Here is a 23258-nt window from a genome sequence, read left to right as displayed (position 1 = left end):
CATAAATCTTCTCAGTCTTAAATATTAAAAGTTCAAAACAATTACAGAGCTGAAAGCTGAAATTGATGTAATTTTCTTGGCACGGCTTTGCACCACTTCTGGGATTGGCCCAGGAAAGATGTTTGAAACATACCAGATACGGAAAAGTGGTGGTAAAGTTGCTAAGAAAAATAGCTTTAATTAATAAACATAAATCAAATTTCTTGATGGCAGGACTCGAACAGAAGACGTCTAGCGCCACAGCTCATTTTTTCTTAGTCAGCTTACATTTACCTAAATTCCTACTGTCACTACAGCTACAAGTCTCACACTTTCTGTAACATACTAACATGTTGCTATCGCATTCATTGCTTCGCCCTTATGGCAGAACTGTGATATTTTTTAAAGTAGTATGTATTCAACCGAAGTGATGTTGAGTATATTGTTGATACCAAAGAGCAATGCAGAGTGCAAGTGGCAATTTAGCATTACAAGAAAAACGTGAACATACAGGGTGTCTACCAAACGGAAAAACCGGGAATTCTCAATGATGTTGCATAGCCTGGAAATACTCAGGGAGAACTCAGGGAATTTGTGCTTCTGTGAGCAAAAATTAGCTGTAATTTTATTGTAAAGAAATGAAAGTCACGCTAATGCTGGCTCAAGTAACAGAGAGAAATCATAACGAATAGTCTTTTATGCCATGTTGTCAGTTGGAGGAGTTGTCAGTGTACAGTCAACGACCAATTTTCTGGACGCCCGATTTTTGAGACCTGCCCGATAATTTGGACGGCTTCGTGGCACCACCATGTGCCCCATAGATTCAATGCATAAGAACATATGAAATTTTGGACACAAGAACCCGCCGCTATCCAATTTTCCTGACTTTTTGCTGTGACTGCAGATCTGAAACAGCATTAATCAAAGCCACCACTGCCGCCATTTTGATTTTATCTCGCCGCGCCGAACCAGTGCTCTCGCATGCACATCCGCTGGTAGCCGTAGCCAGCACTGCGGCAACGCTAGGCCTAGCTACTTCGATGTTAGCTTCTGTTATGGTAGAGTGTACTAGAACATGGAAAGTGTCTGGAATGGCTCCACTTTCAATGCATTCAAAGTGAAGCCAAACGACTGTAGCGCCGTTGGAGGTGCTGCGATCAGTAGCACGCACGCAACCTGGTGCAGAGGTAGAATGTCTGCTTCCCAGGCAAAAGACCGGGGTTCGAATTTCAGTAAGAGGTGATGCTTTTCGCTTTTTAAAAGTAATTCTTGCATTGATATTTTTTTCTTTATACTGCTGCTTAATACTTGCTTTCTTTTCTATGCAATGCAATGAAAAGTCAAGCAGAACTTGCAGGAATAATAACAAAATACAATTTTTTTGACGGGATGAGAATTTTTGCAGCGCCACCGCACGGGGATCAACCAAACTATTCCAAGCAAAGCATGGCTGCCGAGACTCGTATGCACACGACACGAAGCGCCGTCGACGACGGCTCGATAGGCTTCGTTCGCTTCGCTGGCCGTGCTATCCAAGGCCATCAACGCAAAAAGGAAACGGTCAGTAGCCGACGTTCAGTGACCGCTGAACGGCGCAGGTTCGAATACTGCCAACGAAGCGATATTGTTCCTGCTTTCATTCTTGCTAATTATTGTAAACACTGTTTTCTGGTATGTTCAAGTTCTCTGCTTAGAATGCTTCATACGTTTCCTTCCTGCATCTGTGGCAGCTATTTCAACAGCAACTGCATATATGCGGCGTCACATTGCACGTGCGTATTCATGTACTGAATGCACCCCAAGAGAGGTCTCCCATCGCTGATCGTATGCACGAAGCATGCACTCCGGTAAATATTTTGAAAAGTCAAAATATTATGCGCATAAAGAAGATTGATTAAGAAAGCTACTCTTCGCGGTTGATTAATGAATCACACCTACCTCGCCGCGCACATCGCATCCACATGCATTTCGTTTATGCATGTTACCATGTCCACAGTTTTGTTTACAATAATTAGCAAGACCGAAAGCAGGCACAATATCGTTTTTTTAGTGGTATTCGAACAGCGCCGTTTCGCGGTCACCGAATGCTGGCTACTGACCGTTTCCCTTTTGCGTTGATGGCTTTGGATCATAGATGTAGGAAACTCTATGCTTTGGATAGCACAGCCAGCGAAGCGAACAGAGCCTATCAAGCTGTCAGCGACGACGTTTCGTGTTGTGTGCATGCATGTTTCGGAGGCCATGCTTTGCTTCAAATAGTTTTGTTGATCCCCGTGCGGTGGCGCTGCAAAAATTCACATTCTGGCAAAAAACTTCTATTTTGTTATTATTCCTGCAAGTTTTGCTTGACTTTTTGTTACATTAAATTGCAAAGAAAGCATTAAGCAGCAGTATAAAGAATAAAACATCGACACATAAAGTATTAAAAAAAAAGAGAGAAACACTACTTTGCTGAGATTTGAACCCCTGTCTTGTGCGTGGGAGGCAGACATTCTAACTCTGCACCGCGCCCCGTCTGTGCTACCGATAGCAGCGCCCCCGACGGCGTTACATTCTTTTGGCTTCACTTTTGGAAGCTCGTTCCAGGCACTCTCCAATTCTAGTTACAGTTTGCAAAAATACTGTTGCGCATGCATGAACACGGCTGTCATGAGTGCCTCTACATGATTAGGTACGAAAAGCCGACAAACAGCCAATGCAGTCTAGCGCGACTTGAGATACTGGTTTGTGGTGGTTTTGATCGCAGTATTTTCATGAGAAGGCCGGCTAGTTGTATTGCGTATTGTGCACAAATTGCTTCACTTGCAAACGGAGCACGAGTTTATTTCGGTTTTCGTCCGATAAGAGCTATTCGGTGATGAAAGCAGCATTGATAAGTGATGGCTGGAGATGCCATCACAACACAACTTGCTCGCTCGATCCTCGCAGAGCTGGTTCTCATCTTGCTGCTTGCGGCTAGTGACTTGTCCTATGCCAGCGCCGTGAGTTTATTTCAGCCTGCAAGATTCGAGGCGCCCTTAAACGCAGCCGAATTTTGCCAGAATGTGGAAAGCTCAACATGCACGAGGACAGGCAGTGTTTGCAAAAGCGCAGTGGTGTCACTCAGTTGTCCCTGACATGTAATTACAATAAATATTATAAAGTGATATCGAAAGTGTGCCTCATATGACAGTCAGCGCCCAGTGCTATGCCACTGAAGTGATCAAAACACACCATCCAAGGGCAGTTGGTGTTGCCGATAAGCAGCGCGGAGCGATCACCGTGCGACGGAGTTCGCCTGGCATGCTATTTTCTAATGATGGTGTGCATATATCCAAATGTACTTTTCATTTAGCCTCTTACTATTCATGCAAGCGTTAAAGAGTTCGAAAAACGCTATGCATCAATTGCTAGTAGTAGGCCAGCGAGCAAGGCATGCCATCTCCATCAGTGGCAATTAGTGCATACAGTCGAGAGAATGGCGCACCGTTTGAGACTTTGCCGTGTTTACCGTACTCGAAAAAGGTCCGTTGTAATAAGACAAACAGCTCCGTGAAACTTTCTTTTGTTGCAGATGGGCCATATTAGTACGGTAAACTCTTCCAAGCCAAGCATTGCGCACAGTGCGCTGACTTTGTCGGCAGTAGCCGACGGCACTTGTAATGAAAACGCTGCGAGTCATAGAGCATTTGTTTTCGTGAGCATTTTAGCGTCTCGACCATTATGTCGTGTTTAAATGAACACAGAGTTGGTTCTCTCTATACTCTGTCTGCAGCAAAGAGCAAATAAGGTGAACCGCCTTGCACGGTGGTCACTGCGCGCGGCCAGTCTATGAAACCAAGTGTGGACACTCGGCGACACATCGGCAATGTGTTTCGATGACGTGCACTCCACTCTTTGTTGAAGGAGGGCATGTTGCTCCTATCAGTCCCATGCTGGCATCAGCAGCCTCCGAATATACGATATTTTTAATGTAATCTTCTTCAGTGCCGAGCCTCGTTGTGCCTGGCAAATAGTGGCAGTTATAGAAGGCAGATATTGCCATACGCAATAAGTTTGAATGGTACGCTTCGAGAAGTTGGAGGTCCATGACAAGCATGAAAACTGGAACCCAGTGACGGCGTCTTCAATTATTTTTGCCGCAGTGAACACACGCAGTTGTCGCGGCAGCGGCCAGACAAGACAAGAAATGAAACTCTCTTTCTAACCACATACTCTTGCAAGCACAGCGCTGTAGCTTTGCCTGTTGTGCGCCAGATGGCGCCGTCTCAGCCGTCTAGCCTGGTGTGAGATTTTGGGGCAAATGGACGTGCTTTTCAGGGCTCTGTGGCAGCGACGAAATCATACATTTTTTTATGCATGCTTTGAGCTTGCTTCTGTCCTTGATATGCTGATTTTTTTAGCCTTTAAATAATAATTGGGTAGTTTTCTTTTTTTTTGTCTTTTTTGTGTGCGCGGGTGTGTTTCGTGTACATTTGGTATTTCAGGATAGTTGGAGCGTCCTTTCGCACCATGTGCTTCAACACGCGCAACCGGGTAGGACGTTAAGCCTTTATAGCCTTTAAATAGTAGCTTGGAAGTGGCAAGACTAATACCTGTTAGTGGTTTTACTGTGCGTGCTTTGATATCGGGATTATTGCTTTGGTAGGAAAGTGAGAACGTGGCCATATGGCTGAACACATGCGAAAACGTGTCATACCTTAAAGGGCCCCCCTGAAACGGTTCGGACAAATTTTGTAGATGCGTAGGGTACAACTTAAGTAGAACATTCGCACCACAATTTAAGTGAAGCGTTACGTATTAATAGAGCTACAAGTGATTACAAGTTACCCTCCTCCCTAGCCATGCTTTTCCTCCTCAACTCGTCTGCTGAGCTATTGAGGCTAAGCTCTGCCTCCACTGGTTCTGCGTCACGATGCGACATCACATTGTCCAGTTCCGGTTGTTTTGGAGCCCGCCCCCGCCCACGCGAAACCTCTCCGCTAGCCGCTTGGCCATCGACTGCAAGCGAGAGCTATCGAAGCAGCGTGCGTTGCCAGAATTTTATCGCAGCGCCGAACGTGTCTGATATTCCGTTAACCACACACTAGTGGAACGTTTCGACTGAATGGTAGAAGCATAAACTCAAGCTGATGAAGGAACGTTAGCGTAGACGTTCGTGAGCTGCCTAATCGGTCTCCATGGTCCAGCCACCTGTTGGCGCAGAGCTTAACCAGCCAAAGAAAGAGTTCATATTGCTCTAACCAAGTGTAAAACATTTTAAACATGTACAAAAACAGTGTGTTAACAATTACACTCTTGCAAAACATTTACACTAGCACCAAAGAAGAATACATTTTATTACTGCTACTGTGTCTGGTTGTGCTCTATGTCACCAGGTGGCTGCACCGTGCAGACCATTCACATTTGCGCTTCTGTTCATCCCCTGAAACAACACGCAAGGAGACATGGCCAGGCCCTGTTCCCTTTGCGCTTGCATTTACCCTAATACCGGACTCGTGAAACGCTATTGCGTTAGTAATCTTTCGGTGTAAAGTGACGGCTACAACCGCGCAAATCCTGGTGCGATTGGTTAGCGGCAGTCTGATGCGCTGCAGCCAGTCCGCTTGTCTACTGGCTTGCAGAGAGATGCGATGTCGCAGCTTGACATATTGCCAGTCGCTACGTTTGCAGTCCACAACGCAACAAAGTCAAATCATAGCGCTCGCGAAAAGACATACTGACACTGACGGCGGAGCTCTCGTCAAAGATGGAGCACGTTGTAACACAAGCAGACGACACTTGCTGTGTGCCGGAAGTGCTTAAGTGTACTGAAAAATTGTTCTTGTGCATTCCCTTTATGTTACTTTCTTTTTATAAAAACAAATTAACTAAAATTTCAACTATTACGAACATCATTTGTTTACCATAGAGGTGAAAAAATTATCGATCTCGCGCCCTGGTCAGCCAATCGGATAGCTCGCCCCACCGACATCATATGGGTGATTTTCATCATATGGGTAGGGGCGGCTTAAAATTCTGCCGCGCAGTGTGCTGCGAGCGGCAGCGATGTGCATTTTTAAAACCTTATAATAAATTACACGCTTTACGTAGAGTGCTTAGATGCATCAATTAATGATCAGAAGGACCTACTCTAACGACTCGGTACGTTTGTAGAAAATCGTCAAAATCGTTTCAGGGTCCCTTTAAGTCTAGGCGACATTGATTGCTTTTAAAACATTGGTGAGAATTACTTTGCGACATTTTAAGGATTTAGATCCTGTGCGTATCGGTTTTTGCTAGAGGCACGTGCTCTGCATTATTATAGTATTATAGTACTATAGTATTTGCATTAGAAAAAGCCATGCAATAAATGGCAAGAAAGCTGGTAAACTGTGCAGTGTGCTGGGGGTCCCTCAAGGCAGATGAGGAAACAGATTGAGAATGTTGAGGGAGTCGAGGTAATCGGCACACACTGTGATGTTAATGCTAAGCTGAAGAAAATGGAGGCTTTCCATGAAGAGCTTGTCAAACAGATTGAAGAGCTAAAAAATGAGCTAAATGGGAGCGTGGTGCACGAAAGGTAGTGGAAGAGAGACTTCAAGCAGCCGAGGAAAAGCTGAACAGAGTCGCCATTGTGAACTAGTGTGGTCATGACAATGGAACGCAGTCCCCCATCGTGACTGGAGAGGGAGTGTCAGCAAAGCATGTGGAATGCATGCAACGTGGCGAGGAGGTAGCTGGAAAGAGTGGCACCTACTTTGAGGTCACCACACATAAAAAGCAGGAGCGCAGTGGTCAGTGCCCCTTGTCGAGCCCGAATCGCGCGGAAAAGGACCAAGGGAAGAATGGAAAGGTAGGTGAGAGTGAAATGGTGATTATCGGCGGCTACTCAAGCCAGGCAAGGTGCTCAGAAGCAATGGTGGAGAGGGTGAAAGGCAATAAAAGAGTAGCGATAGGGACATTTCCAGGGTTGACACTGGGTTCTGTCAGGGAGTGAGCAAAAGCAAAGCTCGCGGAAAATGTCCACGTGCACAGCCTTATCATAGTAGTAGGTGGGCTAAATGACGTTCTAAATAGGAAAGGGACAGGATTAGCCCAGCGCTTGGCGAAGGGGGTGGACGACTTACGTGAGCTATCCCATGAGGTGCAGATTGTGGTGTGCACGGTGCCGGAGGTGCCTGTACCTGATAGTCACGTACAAAGAGCTGTAGTGGCTACTTGAGGTGATATGGAAAATGAGCCGACAGAAAGGCTTCGAGGTTGTCGAAGTAAACAGGGAAGTGAGAAAGTGTGGTGGGTTTCATCGAGACGGGATCCACTTCAATTACAGGCTTGCACGACAAGTGGGCTGTCGACTTGCTGGTCGCACTGTTGCCTTTTTTAGGGGGCCCATGGGCGCTCAGGAGGCCAGAGTATGTAGTAATGAAGAAGGGAACCTCAGAATAGCATTGCCGTCAATAACAGGAAAAGGAAGAAAGCAAGAAAGAGAGCTCGCCATGCAATAAGCTACAGAAACATGCAGGGCGGCAGAAGAAAGGAAAAGTGTGCAGAGATTGAGGAGTAAATAAATAGAGAACAAATAGGGGTGTAACGGTTACAGAAATGCACCTTAGAGACTCGGAAGAGCTGCCAGTGATTGAGAATTATGTTTGGAAAAGGTGCAACAGAACTGAGCTGGAAAGAAAGGGAGGGGGAGTCAGAATGCTCATCCATCAGGGAGCCAAATGGAAAAGCGTAAATTCAAAATGTCAAGAGCATCTTTGGTTGTCAGGTGCAATGAGTGGAAAAAAAAAATTGGCTGGGCATTAAGTACTTGTGGACCAGAAATAATTGCACAGAGAAGAATAAAGAGTTAGTGGAATGCATAAGTGCTGATATTAAGGGTTTCGGGAATGATGCCGAAATTATCCTATTAGGTGACATGAATGCCCACATACTGGATTTAGATCGCTATACCGACAACAACGGGAAGTCAATGCTAAACCTTTGTGAGCAACATAACCTCATTATCATGAATACAGGTCCTAAGTGTGAAGGGCAGATGACTTGGGAAGTGGGAAACCGGCAATCAACCATTAGTTAGTGTCTGATGACAGAAGGAATGCATGATAAGTTGAGAGAAATGGTCATTGATGAGGAAGGGTATAGCAGCATAGGGAGTGACCATAAACGCATCATTTTGAAAATGAGATATCTAGTTGGGAAGGAGAGCAAGGAGTGTAAAATGGCCAGTCCAAATTTGAAAGCTGAACAAATAAGAAATATAGTCACTAGAGCCGAGAAAGAACTTTGCAAATGGCCAAGTAAAGAGTGGGAATATAGTGAGCTTCTAAGCGTAATAACGACAGAAATACGGAAAGAGAAAGAGCATGTTCGTTGGAAAGGAAAAAAGAAACCGAAAAGCTGGTGGTACAGGGAGGTACGGGAAGCGATTGCCGAACGACAGAAAGCATCTCGAGAGCACAGGCAGGCAAAGAAGGCGCAGTTGCCGCAGGAGGAAGTAGCCAGTAAATGGGAAATATGCCGGGAGAAAAAGTCTATGGTTGAAGTACTTGTGCAAGCAAAGATAAAAGGTGAAAGTGAACGTTGGTTGTCAGAAATGCATGAGAAAAAGAAGGCCGCATTTAGAATATTTTGGAACCACATAAAATTATTAAGCAGGAAGGCAACAACAATACAACAACATATACTAGACGAAGATGGAAACAAACTGGAAGGGGAAGCGGCAATAAATTGCATCCGAAAAATAACAGCCGAATCTTTGAAGAAAAAAAGAGCATTTGAAGAAAAAAAGAGCATGAAAGAGAACCAGTTAGAAAAAGAGCTGGTGCTGACAAATTACAAGTGGAAGAACGCCAAAGGGAAAATTCCTAAGCGCACAGCCACAGGGCTAGACGAGGTTCTTGTTAGGCTGATTAATGAACTGGGACCAAAAAGGTAAGGAAGCTCTGGGGAAAGCAGTGGAAAAAATTTTAAAAGATAGACGAATGCCAGGCAGTTGGCGACAAAGTAGAATGAATTTAATTTATAAAGGTAAGGGGAAAAAGATATAATTAATTAATTAATTGACTAATTAATTAGATATAGAAAGACCATTACATCGGTAATATACAGGCTAGCAATGCAGGCAATCACATTAAAGCTGCAAGCATAAGCAGAGAGTAATGGCGTTTTGGGAGAACTTCAGAATGGCTTCAGAATAGGTAGGCATTTGGATGATAACTTATTTGTTCTTACTCAGTGTATTTAAATATCAAGAGTAGAAAGCAGACCATCTTATGTGGCCTTTTTAGACATTACAGAAGTGTATGACAACATAGGCCGCAACATTTTGTGGCATATTCTGGAAGGGGAAGGTTTAGGCGACCATTGTCTACAGCTTTTGAGAGAGATTTACCTAGAAAATACGATTTGCAATGAATGGGAAGGGATGAGGAGGAAAGAGAAAGTTGATATTAGCAAGGGACTCGGGCGGGGGTGCCCTTTATCCCTCTGCTGTTTATACTATGATAACTCAAAGGGAAGCTCATTACTTTTCGAAGCGAGGTCAGGATGCCTTAGAACATGCACCTATAAAGTGAGATATAAGAAGGAAAAAGAAGCATGTGCTTGCTGCAGTAAAGCTAGGGAAATGATGGAGCATGTTTTATTAGAGTGTGAAATCTGTCCAGCAGTCGATTTAGGCACCACTGGCCTCCTTGAAACCCCTGGGTTCAGCGAGAGCAGGGGAAAAGTAAGCATGTCCGCAATAGAGATTAGTAAGACGGGATTGGAAGATTGGTGGAAGAAAAGTAGGGAAACGATAAAAAACGGAGACGTAGAAAAGCAAAGTTCACAATAGGGGCTCAGAAAATTTGGTTGTGGGAGTTCGAGTTTTTTTTTTCTTTTTTCTTGCTCTTTTTTAATCTAGGTAGGACATTAGCAGTATAATAGCAAGAGCATGGTGGCGTAACCCACCGCCCCATTCTAAAGGGGACGCTTATAACATCCATCCGTCCGTCCGTCCGTCCGTCCGTCCGTCCACCCACCCACCCACCCACCCACCCATAATCCTCGCCAATTGCTTCGAAGCTTGGAAAGCACGTGTCGAATTATGCCAGTTTCCGAAAGTAAGCTTTGGCTCAATACAGGGGTAGCATACACAAAGTATTGCGGTGAAGCTTAAGTGTGGAAAGCGGCAATTGTAACGGGACCCAGTATGTATTCCTTAATGATACACGCGTGCACCTGTCCCACTATGAGCACCAGTATGCCTAATAAGTGTACTGGCAGGCCTTCAGAGCTTTTTCGGATGTGCCTGTGGTGATTTGAGCCCTTAAGGGCAGTAAAAGACATTCATTCATTTGTTCGAACTGCCCGATTTTTCGGATGTTTTCGCGGCCCCTAGAAAGTCCGGAAGATCGGAAGTTGATGGTACTACTGACCAAGAGGATGCTTCAAATGGTCCGTGGGGCGAACACACAGCGGAAGGGGAACGATAACAGAAAGAACCGAGGCATTGAGGAATGAACAGGAAAGGAAGTATGCCGCTGCTTCTTTGAAGGAGCTTGAGCTCAAAAAACAGTGTTGGCTGATGCCGAGACGCAGGTGTCCCTCATCGAAACCAAAATAAACTCTTTAAGGCAGTGAAAGACAACACTGAGGCGTTTGTGCATGGGCTGAAAGTATGTCAGGATAGTCGAGGTTGGCTTTCCAGCTGCTGAGAGAGAATCTCACTTGTGACAAAGTTCGGGCCTCATACCAGTGAGTTTGCTATCAATTGATAGCAATATAAATAGAAACAGTTCATATTCGAAAATATTTGCTTCTGTACGCATCCATCTTTTTTCGTATTTGAAAATGTTCGACTCGATTTTCAGTGGGCTTTACTTACAATGTTTTCAAAGCTATGTGATTCACTTTGCATTTTACTAGCCCCTCCCTTGTGTTTTCTGTTTGTAGAAAATAAACACTACTCCTTACTAAAGTCAAAAGTTGGGCTAGTTGGTGAGTGATCATCGTACCTTGCTGGTGAAGCAGCGCACTGACACGGACACAGAGAAGACAAACAAGCGAGTGTCGTCTTTTTCTGTTTGTCTTCTCTGTGTCCGTGTCAGTGCGCTGCTTCACCAGCAAGGTACGATGACTACTCCTTACTATTCAAACTGGATTAAGTCGTTTTTAAAAATATTTTTACATGCTTACTAGAGAGTGTGTCACAGCTTTGGGTGACATTGTGTCAGCCCGTCTTGACATAAAGCAAAGTTCTGTGTCACTCTGGGAATTTCGCAAAGGCCACTCGGGGAAAACCTGGAATACTCAGGAAATTTGGAAATGTCAGCTTGGTAGACACCTTGACATAGTTCCGCTCATCCATGTGCGAGGAAACACTGGGAAATGGCCTCCTTGCAAAATGTGAAAGAAATGGAATTCATTATAATCAGACATATTCTGAAGAATTATTCAACACCCACTGTGGTTGCTTAGTGGCTTTGGCATTGTGCTGCTAAGCAGGTTGCAAAATCAAATCTTAGCCATGGCGGCTGCATTTTGAAGGAGGGCGAAATGCAAAAAAGCTTATGTACTGTGTATTGGCACATTAAAGAACCCCAGGTGGTCGAAATTAATCCAGAGTTCGCCACTATGGCGTCTCGTAATCGGATCCTGATCGTGGCACATAAAACTGTGTAATTTAATGAAAGAAATTTTTTAGATCTTTTAAAGGCAATATCAGCAACAGTGAAATGCTTGCAAAAGTGAGACTTTGATGTTCATGTGGTCCTTTGTCAATCTGTAAATAAGTCTAATCAAGTTGTCTGCACGCAGATGCACTGTCAATGCTTGAATAAGTAGTTGCCGTTGTAGGGGGGCGAGTTGTAATGTTCTGCTTATAATGCCTCTGAAGCTTGGCTCCAGTGATATGAGCAGCACATTCTGCACATTTGCTTAATGAATCTTCCCTGCTAATGCATTCTGTTTCTGCAGTTCCTTGAAATACTTTTTTTTAATGAATTTCCTGTATACAGAAGCTTTGTGTGTTTGACATTTTACGTATTTATCACTTCCAAAAAATTTTTCCTCAGCACTAAAATTGTCTTTGGCCGTGTTTGACATTTTACGTATTTATCACTTCCAAAAAATTTTTCCTCAGCACTAAAATTGTCTTTGGCTTTACTCAGCTCACCCAAGTTCTTTCCGTAAAATACACACATAGAAAACATTGCCATCCTATCAATGCTCCGTACCACGAAAAGAGCATACGAATTTCTTTAAGTGTGCTGGAAAAAAGTGCTGCCTCGTATGCAGACACTGCAGAAGGTGTTGCAAAAAACAACAGATTGACATCTGATTGTGACCAATGTTGGTCGCATGCTGGAAGGGGCCCAACAATGACCACAAAGGGTTAAGGTGTGAACTGCATACCTCTGTGCATGCTACTGGGGTGCATGCTTAAGCTTCGAACATTGATAAGAATTAAGCTATTTCTTATTGGAATAGGCAGTTGATGCAAAAGAAGACTGAAGGAGCTCATTGCATGGGATTTTCTTGGAAGATTTTTTCTATTGCCGTCTAAGAAAGAACCCCTTATAACCACATTTTCGTAGCTTTCCGACTATAAAAGCTAAGCCTTTATCGAGCTTCTGAATTTTTTCTGCTGTAAATGTTAGTCCTGCTTGCCAGTAATGTACTTATCAATGCATGACTCGTATAATCTTATGATGCAGACCTCCCAAAAGATGGTCCTCCACAAAGTGGATCGCAAACAAAGAGCTCTGGAAGCAAACCACCACAGTGGAATTTCAGCTTTGGAGGCCAAGGAAAGTAAGTAGCATAAAAGGAAGCTCTTTCTTTGTGTGTGTCTGACTGTTTGCATATGCTACTCATGATTGTTGTGCAGAAACCTGCAGACATGCAATTATAGAAACAAGACTTTATATTGCACGTTTTTTAACTTGCAAAAATAATTTGTAACAGTAGAATGACTTACCTAAGCCTCCAGGTTGTAGGTGGTGTGCAAGAAACTTTATACCCGCCATGGTTGCTCAGTGGCTATTAGCCCCGAGAACGAACGCGAGCGGCGCTGCGAGCGCCGCTCGCGTGACGTCAGGGCACGGACTCGCGCCTGTCGTCTGCTACAGTTCGGGCGTTGTCCGGGCGCTTTCTGCGGTGTTTTCGTTTGTTCGCCCTCGTTCTCTCTGCTTGTATACTTATGGTGGTCGTCTCAAATATATTTTTACGACGTCTTCCTCTGCGAACATTTATTCAAAGAGCTAATTTTTTAGACAACAATGCAGCTCTCGAAGGCAACGCTACAGTGCCAGCCGAAGTGACGCAGACCAGCCTATTGCGGGTTTTTCATACGCGGATAGACAATCGCAAAAACATAGCCTATAGGAATCCAGTTATGATACCATACCTGCCGCGGTGCAACAAGTATGTCACAAAGCTGGCTATATATGACTTCTGCAGCAGTTACGTTGATTTTATTCCGCTAAAACAGGTTTGCTCACGACGAGTAGTTCATAGTATAATATCGAATTTTTGCATTTCCTCACAGAAACGCTCGGCAGTAGCACGGGGACTTAACTAATACTGGAGCTTAGATTCTACACGCCTCACTTGCTTCTTTAACTGCTTGTCAACATTAGGCGGTTCTTCACGTGTTTTTTTTTTTTTTTAAGCGGCGGAAACTTGAAGTAAAGCTAATGAAGGATTACAGCTATTGACAGAGTACAAATAGGAATGTACCAATATATATTCCCTTTTCCGTGCTACACGTCAACTCACCTCTTTAGAGCGCATTTGGTAATGATTAATAATGTATGTTATGTTCCTCTTTTTTTGTCTATGTTACCTATTGTATATCATTTATTTATTTCAATGCCGCAGTGTGTTTTGCATTGTTATTGTGGAAATATTTCACTGTTCTTTCATATATTGTATAACTGCAATGTTTTAAAAAAATTAAATTATGGGGTTTTACGTGCCAAAACCACTTTCTGATTATGAGGCACGCCGTAGTGGAGGACTCCGGAAATTTCGACCACCTGGGGTTCTTTAACGTGCAGCTAAATCTAAGTACATGGGTGTTTTCGCATTTCACCCCCTTCAAAATGCGGCCGCCGTGGCCGGGATTCGATCCCGCGACCTCGTGCTCAGCAGCCCAACACCATAGCCACTGAGCAACCACGGCGGGTGCAATGTTTTATGGCCACTATATAAATGTAATTTATATGGCACTTGATGTGTTACCCCATGCAGCCATATTGTACCTAAGGGGGTGAGGTTACCTCAAGCCGCGTCTGTGCGGCTTTTTTTTCCCTCATCCACCTCCATTTACCACTCCTCTGTACATGTGTGTGTGTGTGTAAATGGAAATTAATAAATCAAATCAAACTCACTTGAGAAATTTACTGGTGCTTGTTGCTTGAGGAATATACATGACGAATCTGTTTGGCGAACTGACACAGGCTGCTCGGCCCAATTTTTTTCTTTAGTGATGTATGCCTGTTGGACCGCATAGCTGCAGCCAGAAAGAAGTCGAAGCGTCAATGACTAGTAGTATGGGACATATTCAAGATATCGAAATTCCCCCGGTGGAGGGTCAGAAATCAAGTGAAAGTATATGCAAGGCTTGTGGTGCTTTCTTTATGAATGTTTGCGATTCGATTGGAGCAAACTTAATTTAGCCTGCAAGGTTCTCTTTTATGTACCGACGAAGCGAATAGTTATCCGTTTGTATAATTAAATAACGCTAGATCGAGACATCGTGAGACAGAAGGTGCTTGAATTTTCCTTTTGTAGGCAATCTAAGCTGCGGTGTAGTAGCTCGAGAATACTTTAGTCATTCCAGTTGGCGCTGTAAAAAAATGCTTTACGGTTTTAATTCGAAGTTGTAGTGAACTGATGGGTTTCGCAAACATAGCGTGCCTCGCCATACGGACAGTCGATTGCTACCGTTACGTGATCAGGGGTGTGCCATACTGAGGGCCACTATGAAACATTTCATCACTTTCAATTGAGTGGCTCTCGATCTTAACAACGAAACTTTTCTCTCAGGTGATTGCTACTGTGGTGTTTGTGAATTAACTATGTAAATACTCTAAATGACGCGCCGTCGTGTTAGCAGCCATGAGCAATTCGTTTTTTGGAGGCCTGTTTCAGAGGGGGATGAAAGTAGCAGCAAACTTTTTCATAATAAATGCGCGCCTAACTATTTTTTACGCATTAGTGAATGGCCATATTTGAATAGAACAACACACCAGAGTACAGTAAAACCTCGTTAAACCGTACCCGCTTAAACAGTAGTTTCGGTTTTAAAGTAGTAAAGTCAATTCCCCGACTCAGCGGCCATTGAACATAATGTATTTTGTATCCGCATAAACCGTACCAGCTTATTGCGTACGCATCGGTTAAAACGTAGCGTTTCCACTTTTCGTCGCGCAAACACGGCGGTGCGTCGTCTCCATCGGGCGGCCCGGCAGAACAACAAGCCTCAGAGATCGATACAACGGCCTCCAAGCGCCCTGTGCGTTTGCACGTGAAGCCGCATCAACATCAACATCATTTCGACACCGCATGGACGCCGTACCGGAGAGCGTTGTGGCGTCGTGCAAGCGAGGACTCGCGTCATGCCGAAGCTAGGATAAAAAAGACGCCGGGTGCTCAGCATAGAAGAAAAATTAGACATCGTCCGTGCTACCGAACGTGACACGGAAGTCGGCGCTGGCCCGCGATATGGATCTGCTGTTGACTACAGTGTGTGGCATTTGGAATGCGAAGTTGCTCGGCAGCGCTGCTGCGACCGCGAAGAGATATGTCGGCTACGAGGTTCGACTTTTCACCATCGTTGCCGCTGTTGTTTCCGAAGTGTCAACTAGCGACAGTGATGAGGACGACACGGAAAGAGACAGCACGGGCTATTCAGGCCCGACAGTGGCAGAAGCTGCGCGTTACGTCAGCCTCATGAATGCGATCGTCGCAAGGAGAACAGGGGCACGATAACGTAACTATTCCAAACGAAAAGTTTTCCGAACTCCGGCACCCGGCAGTGAAAAAGGCGCCCCGGGACTTATGCAGCACTACTGCGCGCGTGCACGGAGAATACGTAACGCCAACGAGGAATCTGCCGTGCGAGTGTTTGCCGAGAGGAGGGGGGCTGGCTGAGAAGCTGGCACGCAGCTTCAGTAAGTTTGAGGCCGCTGTCGTCGTGCTAGGCCGCCGCAATATCAAACGAAAATAACATTTACGTCCCGCGAAGTGAATAAATACTGCATGTTTTTCCCCTTTCATGGCACTCTCTCTGAGTTCCGTTTTTGACAGATAAGTGGGCGATCTCATGCTATTTCGCTTAAACAGTACTACCGTTTAGTACGTACTTTTTCCGAGCTCCGGCTGACTACGGTTTAACGAGGTTTCACTGTAATAGGAATCATGATGACAGCTTCGCTGGGCAGTGTCTTTCTAACATCGGATAACATGTTGACGCCAATTACCAAATTTTTCTTCCACGTAAAATGCAATGCCTCTCATAGCTAAATACTAAAGGAATGTTAAGTGTTTAGCGAAGCATCATACACAACTTCGCGCGTTGAATTTGCAGATATTCTTTCTTTAGTCAAAATTTACCGATAGACACGACGCATATATGCATTGCAAAACCTAGTAGACCCCTTTAACGCTACTTAGCTTGCGATATCCAAGCCACAAAGTTTCTCGACTCACACGCTTTTGAAGAAGAAACTGTGGTTAAGGTATGGCAGCTGAAAGAAGCCGACGTATTCTTCAATACGTACGGCTCGAGCCACCCATACCCCAAGCATACACGAAGGGAAAGAGCGCGCACGGCAGCCGAGCGAGCCGGAGCGAGCGACGTCCTGGCCGTGACGTCACTCGCGAGAGGGCGCCACTCCTAATTCTCGCCGCTAATGGTGTTGGGCTGCTGAGCTTGAGGTCGCGGGATCAAATCCTGGCCACGGTGGCTGCATTTCGGTGGGGGCGGAATGCGAAAACACCTGTGTGCCTTAGATTTAGGTGCACGTTAAAGAACCACAGGCAGTCGAAATTCCCGGAGTCCTCCACTACGGCGTGCCTCATAATCAGAAAGTGGTTTTGGCACGTAAAACCCCATAATTTAATTTTTTCAAAGAAACATTACGTGTGCAAACATTTCCTCTGGAAAGATTGACCAGAACACCAAAAATAGAATACTTTTCTGTGCTTTAGGATTGGTGCTCACTTTCAGCATTAGGTAAGTAGTACTGCTAAAGCTGTCTTAGTTCTCATTATCATAGCAATTAATATTGTCAAAAACTTATGCTGTGTCAGTTAGTGGTTTCCACATAGTAGGGTGTACTGGTGCTACGTAATGAGTGTCATGAGCATTATGTGCTAGCTTCTTTATGCATTTTTCAATTCTGCGATTTGGCTTTGTGCCTTTCTGGCATCTCTTCAGGTTAGCTTTTAAATATCAAAATAGAACTGTGTTTTTTTTTAAGATTTTCCACCTGCAGATGTGGCTCAGTGGCTATAACGTTACAGCGCTAAGCATGAGGTTGTGGGTTTCACCTCATCCCTGGCAGCTGCATTTCGATGGGGGTGGAATGCAAGAACATGCATGTACCATTCATTGAGTGTACATTAAAGATCCCCAGGTCTATAAAATTATTCTGCAGTCCTCCACTACGGCGTCCCTTTGAAACCACTGTGCAATTTTGGAGTGCTAATTCTCGCAGTGAAATATTTTTCTTCACTTTCTAGCCTCAACGTTATAATGCAGTTTTAGCAAGCACAAAAAAAAAGAAAAAAAAGGAGAAAATTATAGGTGTTACAATGACAGGCAGCACCAATGTAATTTTGACTATGAAAAATTTTCAAACTCTTCTCTTGTGCAAAAGTATCTTGCTTGAGTCTTGTGTCCGAGATGAAATGAAACAGGCCCGATTTTTATTAGTCATATCATAAGAAGCCAACAAACAAAGGAACCAAGGACAGCTTAGGGGAAGTTACATGTACTTATTAATTGAATTAAAGAAATGATAAGTTAGTGGAAATGAAAGTAGATGAAAGAACAACTGGCTGCAGGTGGGGCAGGAACCCACGTCTTTGCATTACGCGTGCAATGCTCTTGCCAACTGAGCTACCACAATGCCATTTTCCCATCCACTGTCTAAGGTATTTATGTTTACCTACTAAAACTAAACCTGGGAGTTTTAGCCAGCATCATACCTTACGGCCTTGACGGTGGATGTGGAACGTCCTTTTTTCTCGTTGGAGTCATGTGTTCATAATTTTTTGGGGTGAAGGCAACTGGTTAATAAACCCACACATGCTACCTGAAGGCATAAAAGCGGCCGGATTCGAGGCCTTGAATCTGGCAGTCAACTTTACTCTTCATCTACGTTTTGCACTTTGCCGTGAGCACATTTTTAAGCAAATTCAGAAACCTAGAAGCCCTTTGGGAAAATGTTTATTGCAATATTAATTTAAATGAATTACTTTTGATGAGCTTCCAGTTTTCAAGGTGTTCACAAATTGCAGTTTGTGGCATAAGTAGTCCTATGAACAACTTGCATATTTTGTTCAGTGGCCATCCATTTCTCCACATTTTGTGAAATTTAGGGTCTGTGAATTATTCCGGCACTCTGGATTGGGCAAGATTGCGAGTAATTGTGCTCTTGAAGAAACATCTTTTGCAGCATTTATGTACTGTTCAAGTCGAAAGCATTGCCATATAATGTATTTTGAGAAAAGGATAATCGTCACTCTAAAGCTATTATGCTGATGCTTACAGTGGTGCTGCTGTGGTGTTCCATAAGGTCAGAGGATGTTTAAATGTAACCATGCATATGGCTGGACTACCCTTATTTCAGCAAATGTCTATAAAAGGTGGCTTGCTGTTATCTAGAAGGATTGCAGTGTTAGTTGGCAGTAAAAATAGGGGGGATGATTGTCAACAGTACTGCATTAAAGAGGGTGGCTTTCTCACCAAATCGACTGTTCCCAGTATTCAAGGTAAATGCATTTTTTTCAGTCACAGGGAAATATAGGAAGAAAAAAGGTTCGTAGCATAAAACTGCGGCTGAAAGGACTTGCAATAGCACGTTTACCCTTCAACCCCCAAATGAATTCCGGAAAAATGTACTAAATTTCTCTTTCTTTTTATGTAGCCATAATTTTTTCTATGCCATTCTCGTTCTGAAATGAATTACTTGATTTTTTTCTGGTTAGAATTACCAAAAAATAAAAAAAGTAATAAAAACTGCTCTTGAGGGCAGCTCTCCCACAGTGCCGACTGTAACTCGTCTTTGGCAGTCTGAGCAGCACAACATCGAGCTGAACGAGTGTGACTCGTCATTGGCACTATTGGTACAACCTCCTATGACGAGTACACCTCGAAATTGGAGGTTAAAGGGTTAAGATGTTTGATGTCTGTGCTCTTGCTCATCAACTGCTACTTCTGGTGCATATTTGCACACTAGCAAGGTGCAGGTACTGTGCACCTTGGTGGAGCCTTTTTATTTGCTGCAGTACAGTATTTTGCTGCCATCGAGCATGTACACAACAAATGATGACTGTTGATTCAGAAATTTTGGAGCCCACCTTTGCTTTTTTTTAACCATTTTTCTTCCTTTTGTTTTGTTATTAGACACGTGATTTACAAGAGGCTCCAGACAAGATCACACAAACCAGTGCAAATACCAAGTATAACTTGCCATCATATGTGAAATTTCACATGATTACGTGTCTCACTGGTGTGTAGAACATACCAGAGGCTTTAAACAAAAGGCTTCGTGAACCATTGAAAAGATAAAGTATAATTCAATCACTGTGATGGCTTAGCAGGTTTGGTGTTGCGCTTCTAAACACGAGGTCGCAGGATTGAATCGTGGCCACGGCGGCCACATTTTGATGGGGCCAAAATGCAACACCCGTGTCCTGTACATTGGGGGTATGCTAAAGCTCTCCAGGTGGTCAAAATTAATCTGGAGTCCCCCACTTACTGTGTGCTTCGTAATCAAATTGTGTTTTTGCCACGTAAAACCCCAGAATTAATTCATTCATTAGATATAACTTTCTATCGCAAGTAAAAATACTTTCATGTGGCACTTTTTTGGCATGTTGCTTATTGTGCCTCCGAGTAAATTAAGCGGAGTTTGGATAGGTAATATACTCAAGAAGCACATTAAACTAACAGCTGAGTTCATGTCTTGCTGCTTACATTGCACAAACAACCAATCAGTCATTGCTTCTTGTTTTAAGCACTTTTATGTGACCTTCGAATTCATTATTACATCAAGTCTCTTTTTCAATGAGTTATTTACCGCAGTATTTCATTCTATGTACATCCTGTGTTTTGCCTTAGATGCCAAGTTAAAATTTTGCTCTGATGCATCTTCCAGCAGGAGTGGTCGCAACCCTTTCAACCCGGATGACCAGAATCGCATGATGACTGTGGCCCTTGTTACCACCTTGGGTATCCTGGGTCTGCTTGCTTTTAACGAGATGCGGTACAAGGAGATAACGTGGAAAGACTTTGTCAATGCCTACTTGGCTCGTGGCATAGTAAGTTTTTTGCGTTCAGTAAACCTGATTCTCACTAAGAATATTTTGTGTATTATTGGCGCGATATTTATATCACTAATAATTCAGACATGAACATTTTACTTCATACATCTGTCGAGGGCATTCACTGTTATCTTGCGGGCCACTCTGCTACGTGTCTATTATGCTTTTGGTGGCAGGGCTCTGCCACTGCTTCCATCAACCAGTGAGTGCGGGAAGGCATTGTGTGTTCTGGTATTATTTGTGCTTTGAAAAGGTGGGATTTCACATAAAATAGAATACTGAAAAAATTTTGGAATAACAGCCATAACTGACTTAGCCAACAGTGTTCATGACAAGAAATGGACCTTGTCAGATGGCAATAAAGTGTTGGATGATGTTTCGTTGAGGTTAGCTGAGGTGCATTTTACTGGACCATTTGTAAATATTATAGGCAAAAGTGGGCAGTTGAACAATGTTTCTGTAATTGGTCATCTGAAGCATAATATAAAATGGCAATACTGGCTGCTTAATTCTTCCAGCATAGTGATATTTGAAACCACTTTCCTGTGATCCAAGGGTACACCTCTCTTCAGTGAAACAGTGCATGATATTGCAAGAGTCCACTGCATGAAACAGTGCAGGATATTGGCCTCGAGCTCCACCACTGGAAAAGCTGGCGCCACCGTTGGCGTGACGTGCTAGGAGGGATCACGTGGACATAGCGGCCGCGTCGGCTGCTTCGGGCGCGCCGAAGCGAGCTGAAAACAAGTTTAAATTCCCTCGTACGCTGCAGTGCTCATTTAGTGGCGAAATTTTCCCGCTTCGAGTGTCTCCTTCACAACGCTTCAAAGCACTACAATAGGTAGTGGCTGCCTTTGAAGGCGCGCAACATGGTCGGCTACTGCTCGGTGCCGCAGGGCCGGACGCTCGTAACGGAGGCCGGTGTCACCCTTATTCACACGTAGCCGCAGGACAAGAAGCTGCGTGAAGCTTGGCTCGCGAAACATAAAACTGGCAAACAGTTATCGGCTACAACTCGGGTATGCAGCAAGCACAGACGCGAGGAAGATTTCTGCTACGGCGCCCGGTTTGCTATGTTCTGAAAACGCGCACTGAGATGCTCGCCCGAGTCCGCTGCCCGACTAATGTCATGACGGTTTGGTCTATGAACTTGTCGATGCTATAAATACTGGCAAGTTCAGTGGAGTGGAAAGGCAGCGGTTAGAAGCACATTTAAAGAAAGCATGGCATATGGTCATGTTTGTGTTATGAATTAATGTACTGGATAACAAAAAAGGAGCAGCAGGAAATTGCACGCTGAGAACACCGATAAACATACAGTGCGATGCAACTCGAGGAATAATATTGAAAGGTCAAAGAATTTAGAAGAAAGAAGGATTGAATCGTCGCGATGGCACATTACAGTCCCCGTAAGCGTCGAAGTCTCTACAATGAAATTATTTTTGAACAGCTCTGATAGCGCCCACGCAACAATGGTTGCTTGTATACTGTCAAATGCTCATATTCTGCGGCCTAAAGCTCATGGCACGGTGAGAAAACGCGCGCGCGGAGAAATCGGAACAGTGCGCGGACAAGCATGCAGACGCGCAGTCGGTCGCTGCGAATCTGCGCGATCGCTGCATTGAGCCTTCGTTATATTACGCTCCATTTAGTTATACACACACTATAAGAATATATTTCACACAGTTTGCTCTCGGCGTTTACCTACCTTTCACGCAAGAAGCCGGTTCGGGAGACTCCATCGCGGCAACCGCGCGCAGTGGCGTTCACTGTACGTATTCGGTAAAGAGATAGCGTCTGTAAATGATTGTGTGCTTTCAGTTTGCCCAAGATTATTATTTAGACACTAAGAAACTTCTCTCGTTTCGAAAGTACCTACAAAAATGCCCGGGAGAGCTCGCGTGTGGTGTTTTCAGTGACCGCTGACAGCAAAACCTATGAGGAGCGTGCCACGTGATCCCTCATACTACCAGCGAGGCGCTTCCGATAGATGGTGACTCCGTAACTCCTCGCCGCCAATATAGAAGTATTCAGGCCTATAAAAAAAAAAATTACAGACAGTTCACATGCTTTGAAAACAATTTGATTAAATTAGCTTTTTTGTATTTCTATGATTTTAGCTGTGTTGGAATTCTACCGTTTTACAATTGCTTAGGCACAAGATAGTGTAAGGTGGCCTTAGTTTCCTTGTTTAGCATGAGGAGGGCTCGGTTGCCTTTTTTCCATGAAACTACATCTTCCTACCTGCCTGCTTAGATTTGTTTTTAGAACGTAACCATCCGTACTCGAGCTAATACATTTTTGAAGTTTACATCTGCATGTACCTTAAGCATATGGGCTCACTTCTGAGATCATAAATTGCAAAGGGAGCAAAGTTTTGCATGCAGAATAAAGCTTGGCGCCTTGTTTTGAGTTGTAATTGCAATTATTAAAGGGACACTAAAGGCAAATAAGTCGACGCGGACTCTTTAAAAACCATTTCAGAAACCACGCAAAGCTTGTTTCGTGCCAAGAAAGGACTTATTTTATGAGAAAACTGCATCTGGAGGGTCTGAATACCTTTATCAAAATTGAAATCTCCCGCCACTCAATCAGGGGAGTGGTGACGTTGCATACGCCATCACCACCCTTTGCTGCCGTTGGTGAGTAAAATGGCGCCCAATATATGGCGGCACAGAGCCAAGACAGAGCGGTAGATTCGCTGCTGCAGCTGCTTTTTGATAAAGTGGCGTAAACCGTTTGGGCGTCCTGCCACATAATATGGAAGTTGA

General features: G+C 44.1%; 1 protein-coding gene across 4 annotated transcripts in view; it reads left to right on the top strand.

Annotated features, from left to right (window-relative positions):
• Window positions 1-23258, top strand: part of Afg3l2 (AFG3 like matrix AAA peptidase subunit 2) — a 133583-nt gene that overhangs the window by 27497 nt on the left and 82828 nt on the right. For 2 of the 4 annotated variants that reach the window (XM_065433513.1, XM_065433515.1), the window contains 2 exons: window positions 12645-12741; window positions 20325-20484. In XM_065433513.1, coding sequence (XP_065289585.1) covers window positions 12645-12741; window positions 20325-20484 — 257 coding nt within the window. Of the gene's footprint in view, window positions 1-12644; window positions 12742-20321; window positions 20485-23258 lie in introns of all 4 variants that reach the window. The other 2 variants (XM_065433512.1, XM_065433514.1) reach the window with 1 other exon arrangement.

The sequence above is a fragment of the Dermacentor albipictus genome, chromosome 1, assembly GCF_038994185.2.
Source record: "Dermacentor albipictus isolate Rhodes 1998 colony chromosome 1, USDA_Dalb.pri_finalv2, whole genome shotgun sequence".
Lineage (NCBI taxonomy): Eukaryota > Metazoa > Arthropoda > Arachnida > Ixodida > Ixodidae > Dermacentor > Dermacentor albipictus.
The sequence above is the reverse complement of the archived record's forward strand: the minus strand, read 5'-3'. Positions and strand labels throughout refer to the sequence as shown.